At 36.8% G+C, this 26,184-nt stretch overlaps 1 protein-coding gene across 3 annotated transcripts in view; it reads right to left on the bottom strand.

Annotated features, from left to right (window-relative positions):
• Arap2 (ArfGAP with RhoGAP domain, ankyrin repeat and PH domain 2) overlaps positions 1-26,184 on the bottom strand; it is a 174,029-nt gene that overhangs the window by 122,795 nt on the left and 25,050 nt on the right. For all 3 annotated transcript variants that reach the window (XM_041671300.1, XM_041671298.1, XM_041671299.1), the window contains exons 3-6: positions 20,959-21,017; positions 19,757-19,833; positions 18,827-18,918; positions 16,348-16,698 (exon numbers count right to left, since the gene is read on the bottom strand). In XM_041671300.1, coding sequence (XP_041527234.1) covers positions 16,348-16,698; positions 18,827-18,918; positions 19,757-19,833; positions 20,959-21,017 — 579 coding nt within the window. The remainder of the gene's footprint in view (positions 1-16,347; positions 16,699-18,826; positions 18,919-19,756; positions 19,834-20,958; positions 21,018-26,184) is intronic.

The following is a 26,184-nucleotide window of genomic DNA, read 5'->3' as shown; positions in this document are numbered from 1 at the left end:
TAAAATAAATGAAACTGTTATTTTACATTCCACTACTGTGTACATGGATTTTAAATGTATTTGTAACGTCATTATATTGAGTACATTCCAATGCTCTGTTAGGGAATATACATAACAGGAGGCTACAAGAATGCTCAGGTCTACCTTTATAGCCATGGTACACAGGGAAAATGTGAATAATAATACTTTCTAGTTACATAAAGTATGTATTTTAAAAACAATGTCAACATTGCTATCACCCACAACATTGCTATCACCCACAACATTGCTATCACCCACAACATTGCTATCATACACAACATTGCTATCACAGCAGTGAGGGTCACTGCTGAGCAAAATGTGAGTCCATGCACCATCACTGAACCACATTCTATCAAGAAGATAATCCTTCACTGAACATACTACACAATGCTCTCATCCCTCATTAAGCTTATGTGCATATCATACTTTACTTTGATCTTTGCCAAATGAATATTATGTTGTTAAGCTAATATGGCTTTGGTAATCGCATGTATACATATGATTTATTGATTTAAAGTAAATGCATTGAAAAATTGCTGCTAAATTAGAGAGTCATTTACAATCTCTTTAAACAGAATACAGGGGCTGGAGAGATGGCTCAGTGGTTAAGAGCACTGGCTGCTCTTCCAGAGGACCCGGGTTCAATTCCCAGCACCCACATGGCAGCTCACAACTGTCTGAAGATCCAGTTGCAGGGGATCTGACACCTTCACACCAATGCACATAAAATAAAAAAAAAAAATTAAACAGAATACAGTTGAAAGAGGATCATATAAAAGGCAAATGTAGTTTAAAATTCTGACATGAAAATCAAAGGTAAAATAAAATAATTCCATTTTGGAATTTCTACTTTAAAGAAGACTCCTTCTGACTTTACAAGAGATGACTAAGAAGCCTTTGTGCACACACCTTGGTTCTGTTTTGATTTGGTCCCCTCACCCACCAAACCCACACACTCAAGTCTGTAGATTTTGAGTGCCTTCTTTCTCCTCTATACACTTCTGGCCTTGACTGATGCCATTGAGATACCCTGTGCTTTTAATAGATACCAAAACTAACCACCTATTTCAGAAAGTGAAACAGGTCAGCATCAAGCATTCCTCCTCCCTCCTATTTTGCAGTATTTAAACACATTTAAGGAGTCAGTATCACTTCCTGTGGCTTTCAGAAGAGTTAAAGATAGAAAAAGAACTTTCTGACCCTGGGAGAGTTTTTCTTCTCAGTGTTTCCCTGCCAAAGGTCTATTACTTGTGTAAAACATAGAAATATTCCCATATAAATCATTAACAAATGTATTGGATTTGTTGAGTCAACCAGTCCTAATAACTAAAATGAAGTTCACTAGTGCATACAACCATTTCACATGTAAACACTGAATTAATGATTAATAAGAACATGCAGGGACTTAGCCTCATACAACGGCACAGACTACCAGTCATCTTCCACCTGATCCCCTCATCCATCAGCTCCTTCTTAAGGTCTCTTGGCGTGCCCTATCTCTTCTCAAAGCAGAGTTAGTCATCTGGCTTTTCACTTCCAACAATCCAAGGGTTCCCAGATTCCCAGCACTAACAGTTGCGAGGTAAGGCAGGAACCAGTAAACACACATTCCTTACTCCTTGAATAACCTAGCCTCTCTGCATCCACAGCTTTCTTCCAGTCTCCTATTCTTACAAGGCAAGTTTCTTCCATCACAGTCCCAACAGTCACTAGGGATCTTGAGAAGTCTGTGTAGAACCCTACCCACCTTACATTGAAAGAGAATATAAGAGCCCAGCAAAACATGAAATTTTCCATTTTAAAATAAATACAAGTAATATCTATGAGGACAACAGTTCTTAAAGCCCTTCTCCATCCCCTCTTTCTTCTCTTACTAATTTTAATAATTATTCCTAAAGCACCTCCACAAAAATTCCTTCCCTGATGAAGTAGTACAAAGCCAGCCAGAGAGTTTTCCTCCTACAGCAGTTATCACAATTTCTTTATACATTTGTGCACTTCCTGAACACCATCCTCCCAAACCTCACCTCTGCTTTACAGGGACAAAGTTCAAAAATGCCTCATTCTCTACTTATGATCAACTATGAACACCAAGACCCAAGTAAAACACACACACACACACACACACACACACACACAAACACACACACAGGTTGAAAGAACTAGGAATATGACTAAGCACAGTCCTTTTAAAACACAGCAGGAAGATAGAAGAAGAAAATATCCACACCCCATTCATATGCAATCACCTTTGTTTAAAACAAGAATTGCAGAAGGGTGGGTGAATTTCTGAAAACCCAGAATTCAATCACAGCCTGCAAGAGCTGCATGTGAAAATGTCAGAAACTATATCAATACACCTTAATTTGGACCCATAAGTTTTCATTCTTTGTTTTTATGTGTGGAAATGTATAGAATGCTTGCACATGTGTCCGTGCCTGTAAAACCCTGAAGTCAAGTGTCTTCTATTACTCTTCACCTCATTTTTTTTCTTTGAGATAGAGCCACTGACTGAGCCATAATTTTACCATTTGTGTTAGGCTGTGGGCTATGGAGCCCTTGGAATCTGCACATTTCATCCCCAGATCTGAGCTAACAGATGGGAGTGGCCATGTCCAACTTTTTTTTTCTTTTTTTTTTTTATTGAGAAAAGGAGAAAAAAAAAAACAAGTTTCCACCTCCTCCCAGCCTCCCATTTCCCTCCCCCTCCTCCCCCCCATGCCCCCTCCTCCCACCCTTCTCCCCCTCCCCCCACTCCTTTCCCCCTCCCTCTCCAGTCCAAAGAGCAGTCAGGGTTTTCTGCCCTGTGGTAAGACCTAGGACCTCCCACCTCCGTCCATATCTAAGAAGGTGAACATCCAAACTGGCTGGGCTCCCACAAAGCCATCACATTACGTAGTTTTACATGGTTTTGATGAGTCTAAAGACAAGCTCTTGGCAGGCTAAGCCACTTGCCCAGCCTGGATTCACAAGCTCTCACAGAATTCTTTCAAAAGCCAGAAGCATTCAGCAATTTGCTTGACTCTATATGTTGTCATCTACACAATTCAAGCTGAAGCACATGCCCTTGGGTTACACACAGACAAAAGAACAGCAAAATCTTTCCTAAGTTTAAAGTCAGTTTAGGGTTCTATGCTGGACTGAATGCATGGCTGACATCCACTGCACTGTCTTGCTCCTGTGTGAGGTGCCAGAGGCCTCAGAGCCTAATGGAGAAAATGAGGAGGGCAGCAGGGGCTGTTGCGGGGAGACTGAGAGCTCACTGCCCAGAAGGCTAACGCCTATGCTTTGAGAAAAGAAAAAGAACACATTAGTCATATAACAGTCTTAATATGTGAAAGAAAGACTCTCCCGGAAATTATAAAGTTTTCAACTGCAGGTAGCTATTTCATGTGCTCATCAATTTTTAATCAAGTTTTCTTAAGATTGTTAAATCTCTAAGAATTTTACTATGGAGGCAAGTTTATGTTCTGGTCTGTGAAGAATAGAATGAGAATCGTGTCGTATGTAGCCAACAGAACCCTTCTAGAGGAGAAATGAGGTATTTTGCTATCTTATTACAAAATGTCACTTCTGTCATGTAGTAAGCCTTTGGGTACTTACTCTGTAGACAGTTCCTTCTGAGTCATATTGCCTCTGTCTATCCCTAGAACATTCCTTGCCTCTTGGCCTTCCTGTAAAACATATTCAGTCCTTAGAAATTTCCACCTGGCTCCTCACAGTTCATTCCTCTTGTCCTCATGTTCTCGGCTTAAAGGCCATTCTAACCAAATGTCAACGCGGCCCATGACAGGGTCCTTCAGCCTCCCCTTGTTCTCCTCTTTAATTTACTAATCATAACACTCAGCAAAAACTTTAATTACATATCTGTTTTCATCATTCACTTCCCAGTTTATATTTGAGATCCTTAAATACAAAATCATTTTGATTCTGTTTGTCCATATAAATATAGTAAATGTGTACTGTATTGAAAAAGTACACTCAAATTTGCATATTATAAGCAGAAACTAGTAGAGAAACATGATTTCCTTTTATATTTTTGTTTTTTAATACTAAGGATCAGTTTGATTATGTGGAAAAAAATCATTATAAGACTACCCTAAAAGAATAGCTTTTAAGTAGGCCAAAACTGGATAAAAGAAAAGCTGAACTGTGTGAGACAACACCGTGTAAATAATGCTCATTGTGGTGACTGGTTCACGGTGTGTACAGGCACCAAATCATCCCCTTGTGTATACAATGTATCATGTTTATCAATTATAGTTATAAAAAGCTAAGAAAAAATAAATATGGCTTGTTAGTGATATATTTATTGATATTTTTCATTTAATTTAAAATAATCAATATAAGATACATTTATAAGATGAATATTGACTTAACACTGCATAGTCTATGTTGCTGAATAAATATGGCAATATCCAATGAGCTATTTTCTGCATGTAAATGTCAGTACTGAACTCTAATAATAATATATGACAAGACAAAATAATAAAAAGTAATTACATCCTCTTGTAGTTTTATGCTACTTCATTGTAAACATAAAGTTGAATTTAATAACACAATCTTACAAACTTAACAAATATTGACATTTGTTAAATGTCAACAAAATAATAAAAGGAAGATCTTGAGAAGTATTTGCTTCTAAATTCCAATGTAAAATTTTTATTTTTAAAGTTAATTTTGGCTGGGCATGGCAATGCATGGTAAGTAAATATAATACTGAAGAGGTATGACAGAAAATTTATTAGTTGGAGGACAGTCTAGTAAGACACATCCTCTCTGTTTTTTTGTTTTTTGTTTTTTTTTTTTTAAGTACTTTAAGGTTTTCTGTGTGGTAACACCTATGCTTGGAACTTCATTTACTAGAGACTAGAGAGATATTTCAAAGGATAAAGTATCTATCATTCAAGCATAAATACTGGGGTCATGTTTATAGCACTCCCATAAATGGTACATTGGTCTGGAAGCTTATCTGTATCCTTGCATTTGGGAAGTAGATACAGGAGGATAACCAGAGCAAGATGGATAGCCAGAATGGCTAAATCACTGATCTCTAGGTTCACATGAGAAACCCTGCCTCAATATAAAATATAGAAGGAAGGTCAAAAAAGATTACTAGCCTCCACACAAACTCCCACAAGCATGCATGTGCACTACACACGCATGTAATATACAAATGTATATCACAGACACACACACACATTAATGATGCATTCAGCAGCTTAGTTGGCTTCTTGAAATTCTAAAATCAATAAAAAGGAATTATGAAAGGCAATGCCATGTTAGCCCGTGTTCCTGGTGTGATGCAATGCAAATTAAATGAGACATAATAATACATTACGGGGAAGAAATATTAAAGTTCCGGTCAGTAACACACATAATGCTTTGTTCTGGGCACTGTGCCAAACCACTTACAAACATTAGCACATTTAATCCTCCAAACAATCAAAGGAGAAAAGTAAAGTTAGCCTTACCTTACAGATTCAGGCACAGAGCCACAGGTAAATTATATAATCCCTCCCCATCATACTACCAATAGGCACTCTCTTCCTGAGCACTGCTTTCTTAACAGCTACCCACAACAGTCTCCAGGACATCTAATGCTGCATAGCCCAGCCATGTTGCTAATGAGCAGGAAGTGATAGCGTTTGACCTCCATACAGTTTATATGTTAGTTCAACTTTGGAAACTGTTCCACAGACCCTTCGGGAATAAATATAACACAGACAGGAAGTATGTTAGCCTGGGTTTTGGCTTCTTTTATTTTTAGCATTCTGAAAAGAAACATTTCTTTAAGAAGCCTTCTCAGAATAATTTATAAGGCTTGTGAAGTATCACCAGTTTTTCTATAAACTTCCCTTGAGCTCTGGTAGGACAAGTGTTTTGAAGTTTCAATTGCTTTCATAAAAACAGCTTGCACTCCTGTTGTCAAGTTTTGTCTCAAAATGTGTATCTTAGAAAGCTTTCTTTCAAAGCAGTGTAAATGCTTGCAATTAAATCCCTGTTTATGAAGGAGTCACACAAAGGTACTCTCTTTTAAACTCACTGTTAAGGGCAGCAGGAATTGGGATTTTTGTTGTTGTTGTTGCTGCTGGTGGTGGTGGTGATGTGGTGGTTTTATTTTATTATGTTTTGTTTTGTTTTGTTTCGAAGTTGATACATGGTCTCACCATGTAACTGTGGCTTGTCTGAAACTCACTATGTAGACCAGGCTGGCCTGGAACTCATGAAGTTCTGACTCATAAGTGCGGGGACAAAAGGCATGAGTCACTACACATGTCTTTGTTTTATTCTTTTAAAGATTACATCCTTAACCTTAAATAAAAAGAGCTTTAATCTAATAAGCATGCTAAGCAATAACATTAACAAAGTATGAGGTACTTTGTTACCTTTAAGATCCATAACAAGAATGACCCTAAAGCCATCTTGTCAAATGTATGCCTTCTACAAATCATGGTATTTATACTCAGACTATATGTCACATTTATTGTAAATAACATCAAAGGGAAACTCAGCATGCTATTGATGTCATCTTCCTTCTTTGCATAATCTTAAAATAAATGCAGTCCTTTCTGAGCCACTGCTCAGTAACTATCCAGGTTGTCTGTCTACAACACTACTGTCTCGACATCTATATTTTTATTTACCTAGTTATTCATCTTAGTTTGTAATTCATGTCTCTAATTTCTCTCTAAAGGGTGAAGCTTTTAAAGGATTTGGTACTAAGAATGAAGTAATTTCAACCAAAGTAGGTGAAAAATGATTCTCCAGTATTTCTATAAAATGTCAGCAGTTTTACGAAGAGCATTTCCTCACTTTTAAGCAAAACCAAGCATTAGTTTCTAAGAGTATCTCACCAGATGCTCTGGGCAACAGAATAAACACAGACTTTTATTCAGACCCAACTTCCAGTTCTTACATTTAAGTCATACTGTGAAAAAAAAGTGTTTAGCAAAAAATTTCAACAACGCAAGAGTTTTAGAAGTAAAGGTGAAAGGCCACTTTTTATTTTTTGAACTTGCTAGTACATTAATATTTGTATATATTTAAAAAGTAGAAGGTAGATGTTTCCATTTAGGCATATATTTATTATGACTAACTCAAGGTGATTAATGTATCTACCATCTTAGACATGTGTAATTTTGTGGTAGTCCCTAAATATCTTCTCTTTGAACTATATCATTGTGCTGATTCAATTCACATTGCTAAGACATGAACACCGGAGTTTACTCCCATCCAAATATAACTCAGTACTGCTTGAGCAACCTTGACCCTCTCTCCCTTGACTCTCTCCCTCTAGTAACCAATATTCTCCATCCAGCTTCTAGGAGACTGACTTTACATTTCAAATCTAAGTCATGTTGGCCTATTTCACTGCACACAGAACCATCCAGCAATATCCTTATTGTCACAAATGTCATAATTCCATGTGAATCCTGAGTTGTATGTGTATGTATATGTGTGTATGTGTGTGTGTGTGTGTGTGTGTGTATATATATATATATATATATATATATATATATATATACATGCTCATGTGAGAATAAACTCTGAAGGAAGAAGAGTTGCCATATATTTCTGTCTGCATCTTTGCTTGTTTAGAAAACTTTCTGACTTAAAAAAATGTGCTTCCAGGAGCAGTCAAAGGGACTGGGCTCTCCAAGATCAAGGTGAACAGATGACTTCTTTACCTTATGTCTGCCAAGATAAGAAAATGACTAGGATTTCCTGCCAGTAACAAGGCCGAAGTTCATCGGCAATAAAAGTAAAGGGACAGAAGACTGAGGTTTGCTGAGCACCAATTAAGAGTCAACTCCAAGGATCCTCCTACAAAGCTGACCTTGATCTTGACCTTACACTAGGAGGAGGGAAATGCAGGTGCTGAGTTCTCTGCAGGTTTGAGTGACATTCTGAAAGAACAGAGTCTTGGCAATTCTAATTTAGCTGTCTGGCTCCCATGACCTTTTGCATTTTTCTTCAGTCAGACTGAATTAGTCAGTTTACTTTAATGGAAACTAAAACAATATGTCCCCCCTCAGACTGCAGCTAAAGGGTTCTGTCTTCTTGTCGCAGCCTTTATAGGTAATAACTCATTTGTAAAATGCACAGCTGTTTCACCAGTATAAAAAGATGATTATAATCAAGGATTTTGATTCAACTTTCAGTTTAACCAAGTAATTGCTACTTAACATTTTGGTCAGAAAAAATAAACGTGCCAGATTCCCACAATCACCTTCCACTGCCAGCCTTATGTTTGGAGAGCTTTACAGGGACATCTGAGATAGCCACATTCCTGCATCAGAGTGGGAAACTGCCCTACTCCCACAGCCCAGGGCACTGAACACTGGCTGAGAAATCACTCCCAGACAAAGGCACAAGTATCATGAATTCTAAACTCCCAAGCAAGACACAGGTTGGGCTCACCTGGTCTGACCCAAAGCTTGTTTGATGTGACCTTCACTTGGTATCTGACTACTGATTTTGTTTTTACATTTCCCATCTTTCTCTATTTAACTAGAAGTCTAATTTCACTGACAGTCCCCCCCACCAGTCATGGAGCATTTTCTTCTTTCATTTATGATAAAATGGTATCAACAACCACTTTTGGTCTTACCGCTGCTCTGTCCCACTCGGAAGTGTTTCCTCACAGCACCTGCCTCCAAGCAATTTCCCTCCTGACAGCTTAAGAAGTGTTTCTTCTAAAATGCCACTTCAAAGTATTATCCATGTCCAACAACAAATGATGCTCCCTCCCTCTCAGACACCTCTGAAGAAGCATTACTCAAGGCCCTGCTAGCTTACAGCTGTACTCTCTGCCCCCTCTCTGTCAATGGTCTATTATTTGATATTTGTTTGCTGCTTTTAGTGGAGGCTACAGAAAGGTCAATGAGGCATCTTGATCCTGTACGTAGCCCTCCATTTATTCCTCAGCAATCAGATTCACTAACTGCTTTCTGTGCTCCCCTCATAGGTTCAGTCTCCATCGTCTCCAGCTCTTGCTGCCATGTCAGGCAGTCCCATGATTTGAAAAACAATGTTAAGAACACAGTCATCAAAATTAAAAAAATAAAAACTTAGCAGATCCTGTCAGGTGAAATGTGAATTCCTTAATATATATCTTTGCTTTCCTAAATACACTGAAATTGTTACTCTATACACACAAACACTCATAAAAGAGTACGTTTAAATGTGAGAAAGTGTGTCTGTATTATGGATGGTCTTGAAGGTTTCAACATGCATCTCCTAGAAACTGTATAGCACAATCAGGCATGTTCTCTGTCCTTTATAACTCCCTGCATTCCTCTTCCAAGTTAAAAATTGGAGAAATGGCAGGATAAAATACATGCAGTCTTTCATACCTGTGCCTAAACAGGTATAAAAGGACTGAGATTATTAATTACAGTGGGGAAGAGTTGGTCCTCACAATCCAATCAGATATTTTTAAAACCAAGTATCACCAAATATGTTTTATTCGTGTTTTGTCATACTTGCAACACTAGTAACAGCTTAATGTTGGAATATTTTTCTGGAAAAATTAATATATAAGTTCTGTATTTACATTATTTTGAACCCTTGTTCTCCTTCAATTTCACCTTTGTCTCCTCCTCTTCCTCTCAAACTCATGATAGCTTCTTGAGTTATTATTAAATGAGCGTGAATAAGTGAGTGAATGAGGGTGTGTGTGTGTGTGTGTGTGACCACCCTATCGGATTGGATAATCAGAAGATTGTATCTAGACAAGATTGATTTTTCCCTCTCTCAGCAGCTATTAATTTCATATAGCTCTTCTTCTACATGAGAGCAGTTTTCCGATTCCCCTCATCTGTGCTGGAATGTCAACTGGTATTCTCATTGTGTTACTCTTATTTAGGTAACCACATTTTTGAGATGTTATGGATGTAGCTCACTTGTCACATATAGAAGATAGCACCTTGCAATCGATATCCTAGTTTGCTGCTATTACAATCTTTCTAAAATCCTTTTGTCCCATGTTCTCTGAGCCTTACGTACAGGAGCTAGGCACCCTGTGATTAGTTGTCTGCATTTTAATCAGTCATGGCTTTCTGTAATGGTCTCTTTCTACTTCAAAAAGTAGTTACTTTGATTATGGCTGAAAGCAGCATTTAGCTATGTATATATGGTTAAGTATTCAGAACAATTAGGAATTGTGCTGGTTTAGGAATATGCAATACTAGGCTCTCCTCTAGGGTACATGGCCTCATTGCCAGCTGTCTGTGTATACACACATGACTTGCCTTCTCTTAAACAGATAGGCAGCCACGGGCTACATGTGTGACCTGTGCCCACCTCCAAAATATAAGCGGCATTATTGCACCTTTGGGAAAATCTTGCTATGCTAATCATTGTCATGGTATACAGGCGTTATGGCTGGGTAGGACTACTGGTTTTTCCTTCTCCCATGGGAGCTTGCAAAGCACCTTCAGGTACTATAAGAGCTAGTCCTCAGAAAGGAAACTTCCAGGTCAGTTCATGCTCTGTTCATCCAAGTCTTGTATCCGAAGTGTGTAGTGTCTTCAGCAATAAGGACTTACATTCAAATTCTGGGGCAAACCAAGGGGAATGGCAACAGCCAATACTGTTTTATGAGTCTCTTGGATTCCTTTTTTTTTTTAAAGCTTCTTCCATATATTTTTTCCTATAGTATTGGGGGATTGAAGTCAAGACTCTGTGTGTGCTAAGATACATTTCCCCAAACAGCTTTGCTACATAACTTCCGAAACCATTAGTCTCAGCTGTGCTACATTCAAGCTACTCAAACTCAAAGCTTGTCGTAGAGAATAAGCTGACCTCAAACTTGAATTGTTTCATTTACCTTTGCTTCCAGAATACTGGGATTAAAGATGCATACCAGTATGCCTGCCTAAAATTTTATAATTTAAATTAAACTGGAAAAGTCTAATTGTTTCTACTGCTAAATGATAACAATAAATAAATTTCTTTATAAAATGGTGGATGTTCGGGCTGGAGAGATGGATCAGTGGTTAAGAGCATTGCTTGCTCTTCCAAAGGTCCTGAGTTCAATTCCCGGCAACTACATGGTGGCTCACAACCATCTGTAAAGAGGTCTGATGGCCTCTTTTGACCTGCAGACATACACACAGACAGAATATTGTATACATAAAAAATAAGTAAATAAATAAATATTTTTAAAAATGGTGGATTTTTTTACACTTATGATTACAAAATTGCTGTATCCATTTCAAAAGTAAATATGTATTCAACCACGGAAAGTAAGACCATATTTTATTATCTTCTCAAAAGTTACTCCTGAATGAGGACACTTGCAAATATTACTTGGAAAAGTATTAATTATTACCTTATTACTACTGTATTTTGATCATTCATATATATGGCTTTAAGGGAAACCAATTACAAAAGCACCAAGGAATCACTGCCCTGCTAGTGAACACCCTCTGCTTTCAAGGCCACCTGTACATTTTTATATACTAACACAGCATTGAATTCATCTGCTTGTATTACCAAATCCCTGTAGATTTAAAACATTTCTGTCCTAGAAAAATGAAAAGAAAATGATGTTTAACACACAGCTTTTCAGGGGCTCTTTCAATGACAGATACTAAATACGTATGCAGTAATAGGGAATTACTGAGAGGAGGGAAATGTGGTGAGGCAACGTACTGCAAATGACTTCTGCTAAGGAGGTGACGACGAAGGAATCAAGAGGTTACAGCATGTGAAGCCTTCAGAAGCAAATTACATGACCAAAGTTGGTTTGGAAGAAATACTTTATGATGTTAAACACAAATGCGGCATTAAAGAAAGGAATGTGGGTGAGGGGTGTGGTGATGATGTACTCTGCAAGAACGTTCTGGGTAGAAAAGTGCTAGTACAGAGACCCCCAGAGAATTCTCTCGCTTCTCAGTGCTTCCATCTTGAGTAGAACAGGAAGTAGTTTTCCTAGTTTGCTATTTCACTTTTCATTCTGTTTTTCTGAGATATGAGCCCACCATCTCTCAAGCTAATGCTCTTCAGGGTCTTGAAGAAAAACTGCCCGCCCCCACACGAATTTGCAAATAATTTTTTTTATCATACAGCCTCATGTACTGCATTACATCTTCATCATATCTGTGTTCCAGCTGTAGCAACTGAGTCCAACAGCTGCAATAGAAAACATATAACTATAAGGCTTAAATTAGCTACCATTTGGGCATGTAAGGGCACTTGGCTTTGTGTGGTTACAGAATTCAGAATGTCATGTCTGTTGGTACAATATGAACCAGGGTAAACTGGTCATGAATCAAACCTCAGTGAGTTCAGTGGAAGAACTGAGGAAGGTTACTTTAGAAGATCAGTGAGCATCATAACCAGCCTCAAAAAGCCCATGAATCCAACAAGGAAAGGGCAAGTTTTTGATTCTACATAGACCCTAATATGTGTTTTCAGGCCAGTTACAAGTATCTCTTTTAAGTCAAAGAAATATTACCACATACAAGAGTTTTTAAAGTACCTCATGAAAAAAACTATACTGTATACTTTCTTATCTTCATTCAGACTATTACCCAAATGAAAATGATTAAGCCAGAAAAAAACTCATTATTTTCCCCAAAATGGAAAAGTCTAAAATTACATCATCTCCCTGTAGGCAGGTTCTCGCGGAATGGAAAAATCAATGTTTTGATAACAGAAAAAGGAAAACACTCTAATTACCCAGAGGTGGCTAAAAATGGTCACGCTTTCTCAGTGTGCCCAGAGCATAAACATATCATGCCTATGAAGTGCAGCGGACCATTGCAGTCCAGCCAGGAAACCTTATCTGCAGAGCAATCCACAGCAAGCCGCCTCTGGCTCCTCTGGCGGTCATTTTCAATCACACCTACACTTCCCTAACCATTTACACTTAACACACAGGAAACACTGGACGATATTGTAGCTCCTTTTTCTTTCTACTGCTTTATTCTATGATTTATATACACGAATACTGTCCTTGCTTCTGATATTTAAATATGCACTTACCAATAATCTTGACAACTAACAAGGAAAAGAGAAAATGCACACAGGAAAGTAGTTTGTCATCGCAATGTCAGAAGAAAGAATAACGTAAATAACAGTGAGATATACAATACTGCATTCTATATTACCTAAGCAAATATTACAATACTGCATTCTATCTAAAATCTGTTTCCCAAAGGACAGATACTTCATGGCCCGTAATTACTTGACCAAGATTCAAATTCTGTTCAGCTTTACCATCTACGAAATATTATCCCTACTTTTACTATGCAGATTTGCGTCTAATAGATCTTTGCTCCTAAAATTATTCTGCAAAGGTACGCAGAAAAGTCATGGGGAAACAACACAGAAAAACTGCACATAGCAGAACTCATACAAGCTACTTAAACATGAGAAATTTTACCCCCAAATAATGTAATAATTTTTAAAGAAAAAATAAATACTTTTAAATCAAAAAATTGGGACGAAAAAAGAGTTTTAATTAAAAATCTCATTCATCCCCAAAGATGTACAATATAATGCAAAAGGGGAATATTATTTATAAGTATTTGAAATGATAAATTTGTTTTAAAATAATATTTAAGGGTTCTGACTTTCTGAGAAACATATAAAAACTAAAATAGTGCAATCAAAATATGAAAATGCCATAGTAAAGTTATATTAGTATGTATTCAAATATAAAATAGACATTAAAATTCTTTAAGTAAAATAAAAATCCTTTGACTTATCATTTACTCACATTAAGAAAAAATCAGGATCCGAGACCAATAATAGCAAAGATCTAAATTTGAATAAAATGATGTTCTCTTCCCTAACTACAATAAGCACTTTATTCTCAAACAGAACACTGCTATAATACAAGCAGAATCTAAATAGCATGAACTGAGTAAAGATAACTCTGTCTGTATTGTTTAGCTTTGCTATGAAGTAGGACATGGGAAAGTACATTTTATTATCAATTTAGAAAATAACATTAAAAAACTGGAGGTGAACTCATAACTTGAAGTTATTTTATGGTAATCCTTATTACAGCACTGCCCTTCAAATACTCTACAGACCTAGGACAGAGCATTTTCAAGCATGTGCTGGAAAAATGGAGAGAAATTCACAGCGATTGCACTGAAATCAGGAACAAGACAAGGTTGTTCACTCTCTTCATTTCTACTCAGTATAGTTCTTGAGGTCCTAGCTAGAGCAGTAAGACAAAAAAAAGAGATCAAGGGGATACAAATAAGAAAAGAAGAGGTCAAACTCTCACTATTTGCTGATAATATGATAGTTTACATAAGAAACACCAAAAATTCTGCCAAGGAACTTCTACAACTCATTAACACTTTCAATAATGTAGCAGTCTGCAAGATTGACTCAAAAAATTCAGTAGCCCTCCTTTACACAGATGATAAATGAGCTGAGAAAGAAATCAGAGAAACATCACCCTTTACAATAGCTACAAATAGCATAAAATATCTTGGAGTAACTCAAATCAAACAAGTGGAAGACCTGTATGACAAGAACTTTAAATCTCTGAAATAAGAAATTGAAGAGAACACCTGAAAACAAAAATATCTCCCATACTCTTGGGTAGGTAGAATTAACATAGTAAAAATGGCAACCTTACCAAAAACAATCTACAGATTCAATGTAATACCCATCAAAATCCATCAAAAATCTCCACAGACCTCGAAAGAACAGTACTCAACATCATATGAAAGGGTAAAAACCCTAGGATAGCAAAAACAATACTGTACAATAATGGAACTTCTCGAAGCATCATAATCCCTCATTTCAAACTCTACTACAGAGCTACAGTACTGAAAACGGCCTATTATTGGCATAAAAACAGACAGGAGGACCAATGAAATCAAACTGAAGACCCAGATATTAATCCACAGACCTACAAATACCTGATCGTTGACAAAGCAGCAAAAAATATAAAATGGAAAAGAGAAAGCATATTTAACAAATGGTGCTGGTATAATGGACATCAACATGTAGAAGAATGAAGATAGATCCATATCTATCACCATGCACAAAGCTCAAATCCAAATGGATCAAAGACCTCAACATAAAGCCAACCACACTAAACCTCATGGAAGAGAAAGTGGGAAGTACACTTGAACTCATTGGCACAGGAGACCACTTCCTAAATATGAACCCAGTAGCATAGACACTGAGCGAAACAATTAATAAATGGGACCTCCTGAAACTGAGAAGCTTCTGTAAAACAAAGGACACAGTCAACAAGACTACAGATTTGGAAAAGATCTTCACCAACCCCACATCAGACAGAAGGCTGATCTCCAAAATATACAAAGAACTCAAGAAATTGGTCATCAAAAGAACAAATAATCCAGTAAAAAGGGGGTGGGGGTTACAGACCTAAACAGAGAAATCTCAACAGAGAAATTTAAAATGACTAAAAGACACTTAAGGAAATGCTAAATATTCTTAGTCATCAGAGAAATGCAAATCAAAACAACTCTTGAGAGTCCATCTTACACCTGTAAGAATGGCCAAGATCAAAAACACTGATGACAACGTATGCTGGAGAGGATGTGGGGAAAAGAGAACACTCCTGCTGGTGAGAGTGCAAATTGGTACAGCCCCTTTGGATATCAGTATGGTGATTTCTCAGAAAATTAGGAAATAACCCTTGTCAAGGCCCAGCAATACCACTTTTGGGTATATACCCAAAGGATGCTAATCCTACCACAAGGACATAATCTCAACTATGTTCATAGCAGCATTGTTTGTCATAGCCAGAACCTGAAAACAGTCTAAATGTCTTTTAACTGAAGAATGGATAAAGAAAATGTGGTACTACACAATACAATGGAGTACTACACAGCAGAAAAAAATGACATCTTGAGATTTGCAGGCAAATGAATAGATCTAGAAAACATCATATTGAGTGGGGTAACTCAGGCCCAGAGAAATAAACATCATTTGTACTCACTTTTAGGTGGCTTTTAGACATAAAGGATGGTTTAAGACAAAAAAAAAAGTCTATAATTCACAATGTTAGAGAACCTAGACAATAATAGGTCCCTAAGAGAGACATACATGGATCTAATCTATATGGAAAGTAAAAAAAGACAAGATCTCCTGAGTAAACTGGAAGCATGAGTACCATGGGAGAGGGTAGAAGTGGAGGGGAGTAGAAGGGAGGGAAGCAGAAAAAAATGTATAGCTAAATAAAATCAATAAAAAATTAAAAAAAAACATTTAACTTTGGAGTATGAAGAGGATATACAAAAACTAGCAGATTTAGAAATGAATAAGCCTGAATGTATCAAAATGGCTTCCAAGGAAATAAAATGAATCAGTGCTTACCCTTGAGGAGACAGTTTGTCCAGCCATCCAGATTTGACCTTGACTGCAGAGGATCCATAATAGCAGGCATAGGGAGAGATGACATTTGAGCTAGTTGACGAATCAGTATTTCCACTTGTGGAGCTTAAAGGGTAACTGTGTCTATTAAAGGGCTCCAATGAGAAGGCTTTTGGAGTCCTAGACTTAGATGCCTTCGAGTTGTTTCTTCTTAAACTGTGGAAGCATTCCTCTACTGTTGAGTATTCTGACTCAGAAGCAGAGTCCTTTGGGAGAGTAGTTTTGTCCTCTCGAGGAATCCAAATATCTTCTACTTTGTCTCCACTTGCATTTTCATTGCTGCTATCATTTATGCTAAATAGGAAAGGATAGCAATCAAATTCAAAATGACGTGATTAATTTAAGATGTCAGTTAAATTTTTAAAACTTCTGAACCAACCAACCACAGAAAATTTAGGCCACAAAGTCTTAGTTGTTCAATTACCCCATTTTGTAATTTTAAAAACGTTTTTAGGAACTTGCCACTCAACTATGAGGATCTGAGTTTAGATCCATTGAACCCATATACAAGCCAGAAATAACAATGTGTGTCTATAATCCCATAGTGGAGAGGCAGTGACAGTAGGATCCCTTGGGCTTGCTGACAAACCACATTAGCCAATCAGAGAGCACCAGGTTAATAAAGAAACCCTGTCTTTAAAAGGACAAAATTTATTAGAACAATTGAGGAAAACACGTTACAGTGACCTCTGGTCTCTAGACTCATGAAAACCGGCATACAGGTGCACACATACAAATATGTTCTCTCTCTCTACCTCCCTTCCTCTTTCCCTCCCCCCCCCCCCGCTCTTACACACACACACACACACACACACACTCACATCCCTTTTCTAGAAAATAATTCTTTAGAAACATTCTATTATCCTATGACATATGTGAACACTATAAAAAGTCTTACATATAATTTAACCAGATTCTATCCTTAGGAGGTTAAGTACAGGTAACAATGTAACAATGGGAGGAAAAAACAAAACATCTTTTTCCTTCAAAATTTAAACATCATAAAGAGCACAAATAAACATCCTACTCAATCTCCAGGCAGCATAGTGAACCATGGGTTCAACTATTTAAAGACACGAGTTCCTACTTGTCTAATCTACATGTCCAATCTGCTAGGAGGACTCCATGTTCCACCCTAAGGCAGCACAGCAGAGAACAAGGCTGACAGCTCGGTAGTAGGTTACAATGCTAGAGGACAATGCACACTGCTAGCAAACAAGCAAGCAAGCGGTACTGTCTGTCACAAGGCAAAAGCCGAGCAGGGTGTAATATTTACTGGAATGCACTTTTAAAGGCTAAGCATATTCCTACAGATTTCAGAAACGACACAATACATTCAATAATTTATATGAAATAAATCTCATTACAAAGAAGTTTTCCGATAATCAATGAGACAGAATACATCTTTCAGTTTTAAGACTCTAAACACTGATTTTTAAATAGTCATGTAACCTATCCATTGTCCATTTTGTATCATAAAAGATTCTTATTACTTACTAAGGATGCATTATTTATTTTTAACTCAAGTAAGTTCACAAGAATATTAGCTTTGGAAAGTTAAGGTAGAAAGCAAAGTGAATATGAGTAACAATCTAGCATACTAAAGCTCAACTCCACCTGAGAGAAATAGGAAGTCTAGGTTTGGGTCTCTGTGTTACCTAAATAACTGAGCCATCATGTATTCTTCTTAACAGTGAATTTCTAACACAAAGGACTTATTACACTTGTACAATTCTAAGCTGGGTGTGGTTTTGAACAGTCCCTTTTTTCTCTGTACTAACATGTAGCCCATCTTCAAAAGCAAAGACCTAATGGCAAATAAACTGTTACATGCTTAAAAGAATGTCCCATGTTTTCAAAATATACAATACATATTTGAGGGTCCTCTCATTACAGAAACTTTAGAGTCAAATATGCATTTAATGTATATTTTAAAGCAAATTCATTGCAGAAAAAATACTTGGTTATTCTATTTCTATTTTATAAATGAGATATTCTATATTAATCTGTATGTCTTTTTAACTTACTGTGTCTTTAAGATGCTTTGTATAATGCACAACCAGAGCTGAGGAAACTAAGCTTAATAAACATCAAATCAATTTTCTAGGGAGAACTATGCAAGTACAATCACTACATACTCGCTCCATTATGCAAGGATGAACAGACACAGTTAGTAGGAGACAAAAATAACCCGCTATAGAATACCACATAGTTGTTAGACTTCAAGCAGCTCCTCCTTTTACACATGCCAGGTCAAGTATTAAAATGAATACTGCCCAGAAAACATCCAGGAAGGAAAGAAAGCTCCAAACTTGACCAGATAAGCTCCTTTCTTAGAACTGCAACATTATAGAATGAGTAAAACATCTACATCTTACAGCCTTTGTTCTGTGAAGAGGTTTTTCAGCAGTCACAGGCATACCTTGACTTGGTTAAGATTGAGTTCCTTATAGTGGCTGCATCATCTTTGGCTGTGTCCTCATGGGGCCAAAACTCATTCTTTATAGATCTCTTCTGTTAAAAAAAATGCATTCATTGTTTTGCATGTTAGTTTAGGTAATTACTTATGGTGTAGCTACACTTTATCAATACCTACAATATTGAGATTTTATTAAACAAATGTAATTGCTGAGATCATTTTTAAGTTCAAAAACAATTTAAATGAAAACATCAATTTCTGATGTCCTCAGTATTTATTACCTCAGTATATTAAGTAAGAATATACAATGCAACTAACAATAGAATTTACAAACTTTAACACCCCTGTACGATTTGTTTGGTTGTGGATTTTAGCAGTTTCTGTTTTATCTTATTGAGAGCAGCTATGGATCAGATCCAAGGCCTTACACATGTCAGACAAGTACTTTGCCACTGAGTTAACTTCCTTAGCTGCTTCTGATATGCATGTACTTTTCTCCCATGTTTCTTTTATCAAGTCTAAGAAATAAAATAGTAAATGAGGAGAAGTACTGGAAACAAAACTCCAGTTATTAACCTGAATAAAATGTACGAATAGAAACTTCCAGACTCAGGAAGACTATCTCCGTAGATAGGGCCAAGAAAAGCCTAGGGAGGTTTATCCTTTATCAATGTTTAGTCATTTTAATGTGGTAAGTTACACTGTACGTTGTTCAATGCAGTATTCTATACTTTTGAAGTCAAAGTGAAAATGTGTCTTCATAACCCATAGCTAGAGGCATAGATTATCATAACCGACCAAGCTGAAAATTTACTGTTGGCAAATCTCATAATAAAGCACCATTCCAATAGTTCATAGGCAAATGAAAAGGCATGGATAAGCTACACAACAAATAACTGCTTATGGAAAATAAATAAAATGAATGAGACTAACCTTGGAACTTTCTAGTCTCTGGAAGAGAAATGTCTCTCCATAAGGAAAGATGGAAGTTGAATTATCCTCATTTGAATCTTTTGGGGGAATTACAGGATGACAATGGAAGAGATGATTAAGATGGAAGAGTGCAAAAAATATAAAAGCACTGTTTAATTATTCTATAGCAACATCACAACTTAAAGATTATTCTACAACAGTCCAAAATGATATGCCCAATTCTTATCTCCCAAATCAACTCTTCCCATGGTCTTCTTAATATATATCACTCATTTGACAATGAAGTCACTAGCTCTGGATTTAGAAACAGTTACACATGGCCCTGCTAGCCTACAAGACCCACATGAATGTAACGAAGATCACATTGCCTATGTACAACAGAAATTGCTACAGTGCCATTTAAGCTGGTTAAAAAAAAAAGAAAATTTTAAAAGGAAGGATCTAAATTCTAATACTCAGTAAACAAATGTAAGCAGTTCAATAATATAATATGGAAGTATCACTTAAAACCTTAGACCTCATTTGACATAACCCCTCTCAGCTGGTAACAGACCTGTAGAGGAGTAATTTCAAGAAAACATCCTGTATCTTCAAACTGCATGGATTTATAGGAAATAAACCTCAAAACATGTGCTTTTTCTAGGGCAACTGTTTCCAAAAATACAGTAGCCAGTCACTTGCTAATATATATATATATATATATATATATATATGTATATATAATTCATATATATGTGTGTGTGTGTGTGTGTGTGTGTGTGTGTGTGTGTGTGTGTGTACAAATGTTCTGGAACGTGTATAAGAAGATTTTCAAATAGCAAATAGAAAAGTTATCTATTTACCAAAGTAAGGCTGTGAAACTTTTCACCATAACAAAATTTTTCAGACATAATTATTCTGTAGCTCAGACCAGCACAAAGCTTTCAATTCATCTGAATAAAATACCTTTGACTAAAGATAAATGAAGACTGCATTTAAAACAAATATTGATATAAGTATGCGCAAATTTCCAAGAGTCGCAATGCTCAGTTCTTTTGTATTCACTTAGCTCTAGGATTCTAATGTAATATGGAAGTAAGGACAGTCATCTGCATTACTGCCTAGGCTGCCAGCAGGCCACTGCCATGACTCAACCCTAAGTCTACTTCAGGGTGATCACCTGAGGACAAACTAATTTATGAGAGTTTGATGCAGAGACTCACTTTTCAGTGTCAAAGATTTTCCAGCTGAGGTAGTAGCACATCTTCTGTCTCGGAAATAGCTTAAAGCAAAAGGAAAAGTTGTGTTATTATACTGCTCTAAATGTGGGATGTATATTGGGGTTATACATCTTCCTAAGTTTAGGATTTCAGCAGAAACATACATACTCAAATGTAGATCTGACTTGAATTACAGATCAAGGACATATCCACCAATTTGTTTTTGTATTTAGCATTCAAGATAGAGATTTCACCAGATATTTCAAATCATTTTAATCCCCTACCTGTAACACTAAAAATATTTTAAAAAATATATCTGTCCATGTTCATATGCATTTGATTTCAAAATTATTAACTTATATCAGAAAGAAATTGAATCGATGCATTTATGTAGTTATTTTGATATTACCTTTATCACATTTTATCAAAAATATATGTTCTAAGAACATAATATAAAAATACTTCTTCTGCAAATGCCTCACAGTTTATAAGTCAGCTATGACTTGCATACAATGAGACAACAGCATGAAAACAGCAACAACAGGGGTAGGGCAGAGAGTGTACAAAAGAAAGTATAAAGTACCTACTGCTAGAAGAAAGTTTGGTTGAAGAATCTAAAGGGAAGGATGGAGGCTTATTTATCTTAGGCAAACATTTGCCCAAGGAGTTAGTGACCAAGAAATAACAAAAGAACAGAAATCAATGAAATAGAAAATGAACAAAATTTAAAACTTACTATTATAAAAGGTGGCTTCTACAGGATATACAAAATTGATAAATTTAGTGAAAGAAAATAGGAGAGAGATAGAAGATGAAGGTGAACAATATCAGAAGGGAAAAGAAAGAAAAGACCTTACTACAAAACCTGAGAATGCTGGAGAGAGATTAGTAAGAAAAGGTCCAAAGCATTAACAAACTGAATATTATTGATATATCCAAATCGTTACATCAGCAAAGGTTAAATAAAAACTCAATAGCACTATCACTACCAAAAAAATTAAACTTAGTATTGAGTCATCCACTCACAAAACCTCCAAGGCCAAACATTTCAAGTGAAAATTCAAATAATTAAAGAAAGAAAATCCTAAAAAAAAAAATACATTGGGAAAAACATGACAAATTTTTGTTTCTCAAGTTATCTTGCTAACCCAATGTGGATGATCACCAATCAATCAAAACTTATACATAAACATTGCTCATGACACAAATGCAAAATATTAGCAAATCAAGTCCACCAATCCATAAGAAGAATAATATAAGTAAGTAAAATTTTAAGCTAAGAAATTAATGTTTATTTGGTAGTGGAAAAACAATGTAATAAGAATGCAGCAATATATTGCTACAACAAGACTTAACCATTTATAATAAAAATTATCAACACCTAACAGGAAGCCTCTTTAACCTAGAATGGGATTTTATAAAAGAGGTGCAAAAAGTAGTAACTAAAGCCTGAATGCTTTCCCTACCAGATCTCCCATCGTTTGTGTCCACAGCACTGCCGCGGCTTTAGCCTAAGTAACAAGATGAGCAAATTAATATCAAATGCCTGCAGCCTGCATATGTGAAAAGGAAAGGAATCACCCTATATGTGTTTGGTTGGCTTATCTGCTGTTTTGTTTTGTTTTTAACTTTTATTCTTCTCTCACAGATTACATCCTGACCACAATTTCCCCTCCCTTCGCCTTCTCACAGTCGTTCCTCCCACCACCCCTCTCTGCCAGATCACTTCCTCCTCTGTTCCACTTTTCATCTGTCAGAATGGCTGAGATCAAAAACACAAGTAGCAGCTCACACTGGCAAGGATGTGGAGCAAGGGGAGCACTCTCCCGTTGCTGGTGGGAGGGCCAACTACCACACCCACTGTGGAAACTAGATGCCGCTTTAAGGCAGCGCTTTATTACATAGCTCGGGTCAGTCTTGAATTCGATCTGTATCCCAGTCAGAAATGAAACTACTGGCCCTGATGCGACCCTTCAGGCCTTCTAAGTATGGGGATGATAGGTAGGTGTCAGCACAGGTTCTTAAATCTCAGGAGAAAGTGTCAATAACTCTAATAGTTTGACATACTAGCAGTGAACAACTGGGAAAAAAAACTAAATTTTAAAATTCAATTCTTATAGTACGTATAAACATAAAATATCACTAAATTAATTTTAATAAATAAGTCCTGCACAGTAAAAACTGAAGGATTACTGAGGGGAAAAAAATAAAAAAGAATGTTTTTGTTGTTTTGTTTATGTTTTTCGAAACAGGGTTTCTTTGTAACTTTGGAACCTGTCCTGGAATTCCCTCTGGAGACCATGCTGGCCTCAAAATCAAAGAGATCTACTTACTTCTGCCTTCCAAGTAGTGGGATTAAAGGCATATGCTATCACTACCTGACTACAAAAAGAAAAAAAAAAAGAATTCTTCAACAGATATACCACATTCATAAACTGGAAGGCTCTCTGTTATTAAAATGTCAATTATCCCCATAATGGTACATGTGTATGTGTGTGTGTGTGTGTGTGTGTGTGTGTTTGTAAATTCTAAAAAATAACCCCAAGTAATATTCCAATGGACTTTAAAATCCAGCAGAATTTAAAAATATTTGTTGACTTGAAAGTTTACATGTTAAATACAAATGAGCTAGAATAGTTAATATAGATTTTCAAAGAACAGTGGGATTAGAAGACACACACTCTGTGATTTGAATATTTAGTCTAAAACTACATTAATCAAATCAGCAAACTAATAATGAAACACTAGACATAACACCAAAAGAATAAAACAGAAAGCCCAGATACCGTCCCACAATCTATGGCCCAATTATTTGTTTGAAATATGTACAAATTCTTTACATCAACTTAAAAGGAAAAGAAAATCATGAAGTATGAAGGCAAAAATAGGAAACTAGAAAATATTATACTTAGCAAGGCAATTCAGACTCAGAAAGACAAACATTTCGTGATGTGGGATTCCCCTCTGTATGCTGTGAATATGTTTTATCACCATTGGCTAATAAAGAAGCTGCCTTGGCCTATGGCAGCGCAGAATAGTGCTAGGTGAGGAAAACTAAACTGAATACAGGGAGAAAGTAGGCAACCATGTTGCTGCCAAAGGAGAAAGAAGCCAGAACGTCACTGGTAGGCCACAGTCTTGTGGCAATACATAGATTAATAGAAATGGCTAATTTAAGATGTAAGAGATAGCTAGAAATACTTCTGAGTCATCAACCAAGCAATGTTTTAATTAATATAGTTTCTATGTGATTATTTGGGTATGGGTGGGTGGGAAACCAAAGCACTGTCTCTGTTACAATTCCATGTTTTCTCTCTGAGGTTCCTATCACCTAATATCCAGATGTGAATATGACCCTTGAACTACAGAAATCAGGAAAGTGAAAGGAGGCCATTGTAGAGAATGGAGGGGTGAAGGAGCAATAGAGGGATCTATAGGGGAAAATGGGGAAAAGGGAGGCCTCTAAATTGGGAGGGGGAGACAAGTACAGAAGAAGGAAGAAGGAGGGTAAAATAACAGTAAGAACATTTGAAAAAGTCATAAGGAATCAAACTATTAACTACCTACCTGAAATACATAAAAAACATATAAGTCAGCGTATAAGATATATAGTTTAAATAAAATTTTCTTTATCTGGACTGACAATGCTCCCACAAGAGCAATCACGAACAAAAATCCCATCATCAGGGCTAAGAAGTCCTCTTTTAAGTCTTTGGTCATTGTTGTCCAAGTGACCCCTAAAATATTACAGGCTATTCCTATTACATTTGGCTGTCTTTCATACGTGGAGTATAAGAACCTATTACTTAAGAGACTACACACTTCAGATACAGGGCCCAGAGGATCTGTGCTGAATCTGGACTCAAAGTTTCTTCTCTGAGGTCTAGAGTCAGGAAACCAGACAGCATAGCTGTGCAAGTTTTCAGAGGAAGGAAAGAACCTTCTCCACTAGGCACCAATGAACCACAACAATGACTCGTGCGGCACAATAACTCTGAGGGTTCAGTATGAGTACACATGCCCTGGCAGTAACCAACAACTCTCTAATTGGTCTTCATACTTACTTGACAAGAGGGAAATCATTTATCATACGGGAACTAAGCAACTACTTAGAGTGAGGCCATGGATCTGGGAGGAAAACTTACAACCTTCGTTTTAATAAACCAGTACAATCCCTAACTACATTCTGTAAACAGAGACTGCTCTATGATTCCTGACCGTCCAGACCTGAATAATCACACAGAAATGATGTGGGATTTCCCTCTGTATGCTGTGATTACCATTAATGAATAAAGAAATTGCCTGTTGTTAGGGCAGAACTTAGGTAGGCAGGGAAAACTAAATTGCATCTGGGAGAAAGAAGACAGAGTCAGAGAGAAGCCATGCAGCCATGCTGGAGAGACAGCCAGAACTTTAGCCGGTAAGCCACAGCCATGTGACAATACACAGATTAGTAGAAATGGGTTAAATTAATATGTAAGAGTCAGCCAGTAAGAAGCTAGAGCTAAAGGGCCATGCAGTGCTTCAATTAATATGGTTGCTCTGTGATTATTTTGGTTCTGGGTGGCCGGGACAAATAAGCTGCCTCTTTCCAACACAGAAACCATATTAATTACAACACAGCTTGGTAAATGGCATAGGCATATTCCTTACATCTTAAATTAACCCATTTCCATGCATCTGTGTATCTCATGAGGCTGTGGCCTACAAGTAAGGTTTGGCATCTTTCTCCTTTGGCAGCTACATAGTGTCTCCTTGACTCTGCCTTATTTCTCCCAGCATTCAGTTTAGTTTTCCTGCCTAGCTTTATTCTGCCCTGCCATAGGCCAAAGCAGCTTCTTTATTAACCCATGATAATAAAATATATTCACAGTATACAGAGGGGAATCCCACATCAACATTCCAACCTATATCTTTTTACCCACAAATACATGTGATTTTCTCCCCTCAACAAGAAAACTACTCTCTGCAACATAGACCATTACAAACAACTACAACTAATCACAATAAAAGTGTAGAACCCAGTCCCATCTAATACACCTATAAAACAATTCTGACACATAAAGCCCAGGGATCATTGTGGAACAGGGGGCATAAATACCATAAGATCCAGAGTAACAGGAAGTTTTCTATGAGATTATGTCTCTTAGAAATGTCAGAAGAGCTACACACATGAAGTTTCTAGGCCATGGCTGCCTAAAGATGACATAAACAAGGAGAACAGTAATA

Source organism: Microtus oregoni, unplaced genomic scaffold (assembly GCF_018167655.1).
Source record: "Microtus oregoni isolate MIOR12 unplaced genomic scaffold, Mior012 000021F_ref0000039, whole genome shotgun sequence".
Classification (NCBI taxonomy): Eukaryota; Metazoa; Chordata; class Mammalia; order Rodentia; family Cricetidae; genus Microtus; species Microtus oregoni.
The sequence above is the reverse complement of the archived record's forward strand: the minus strand, read 5'-3'. Positions and strand labels throughout refer to the sequence as shown.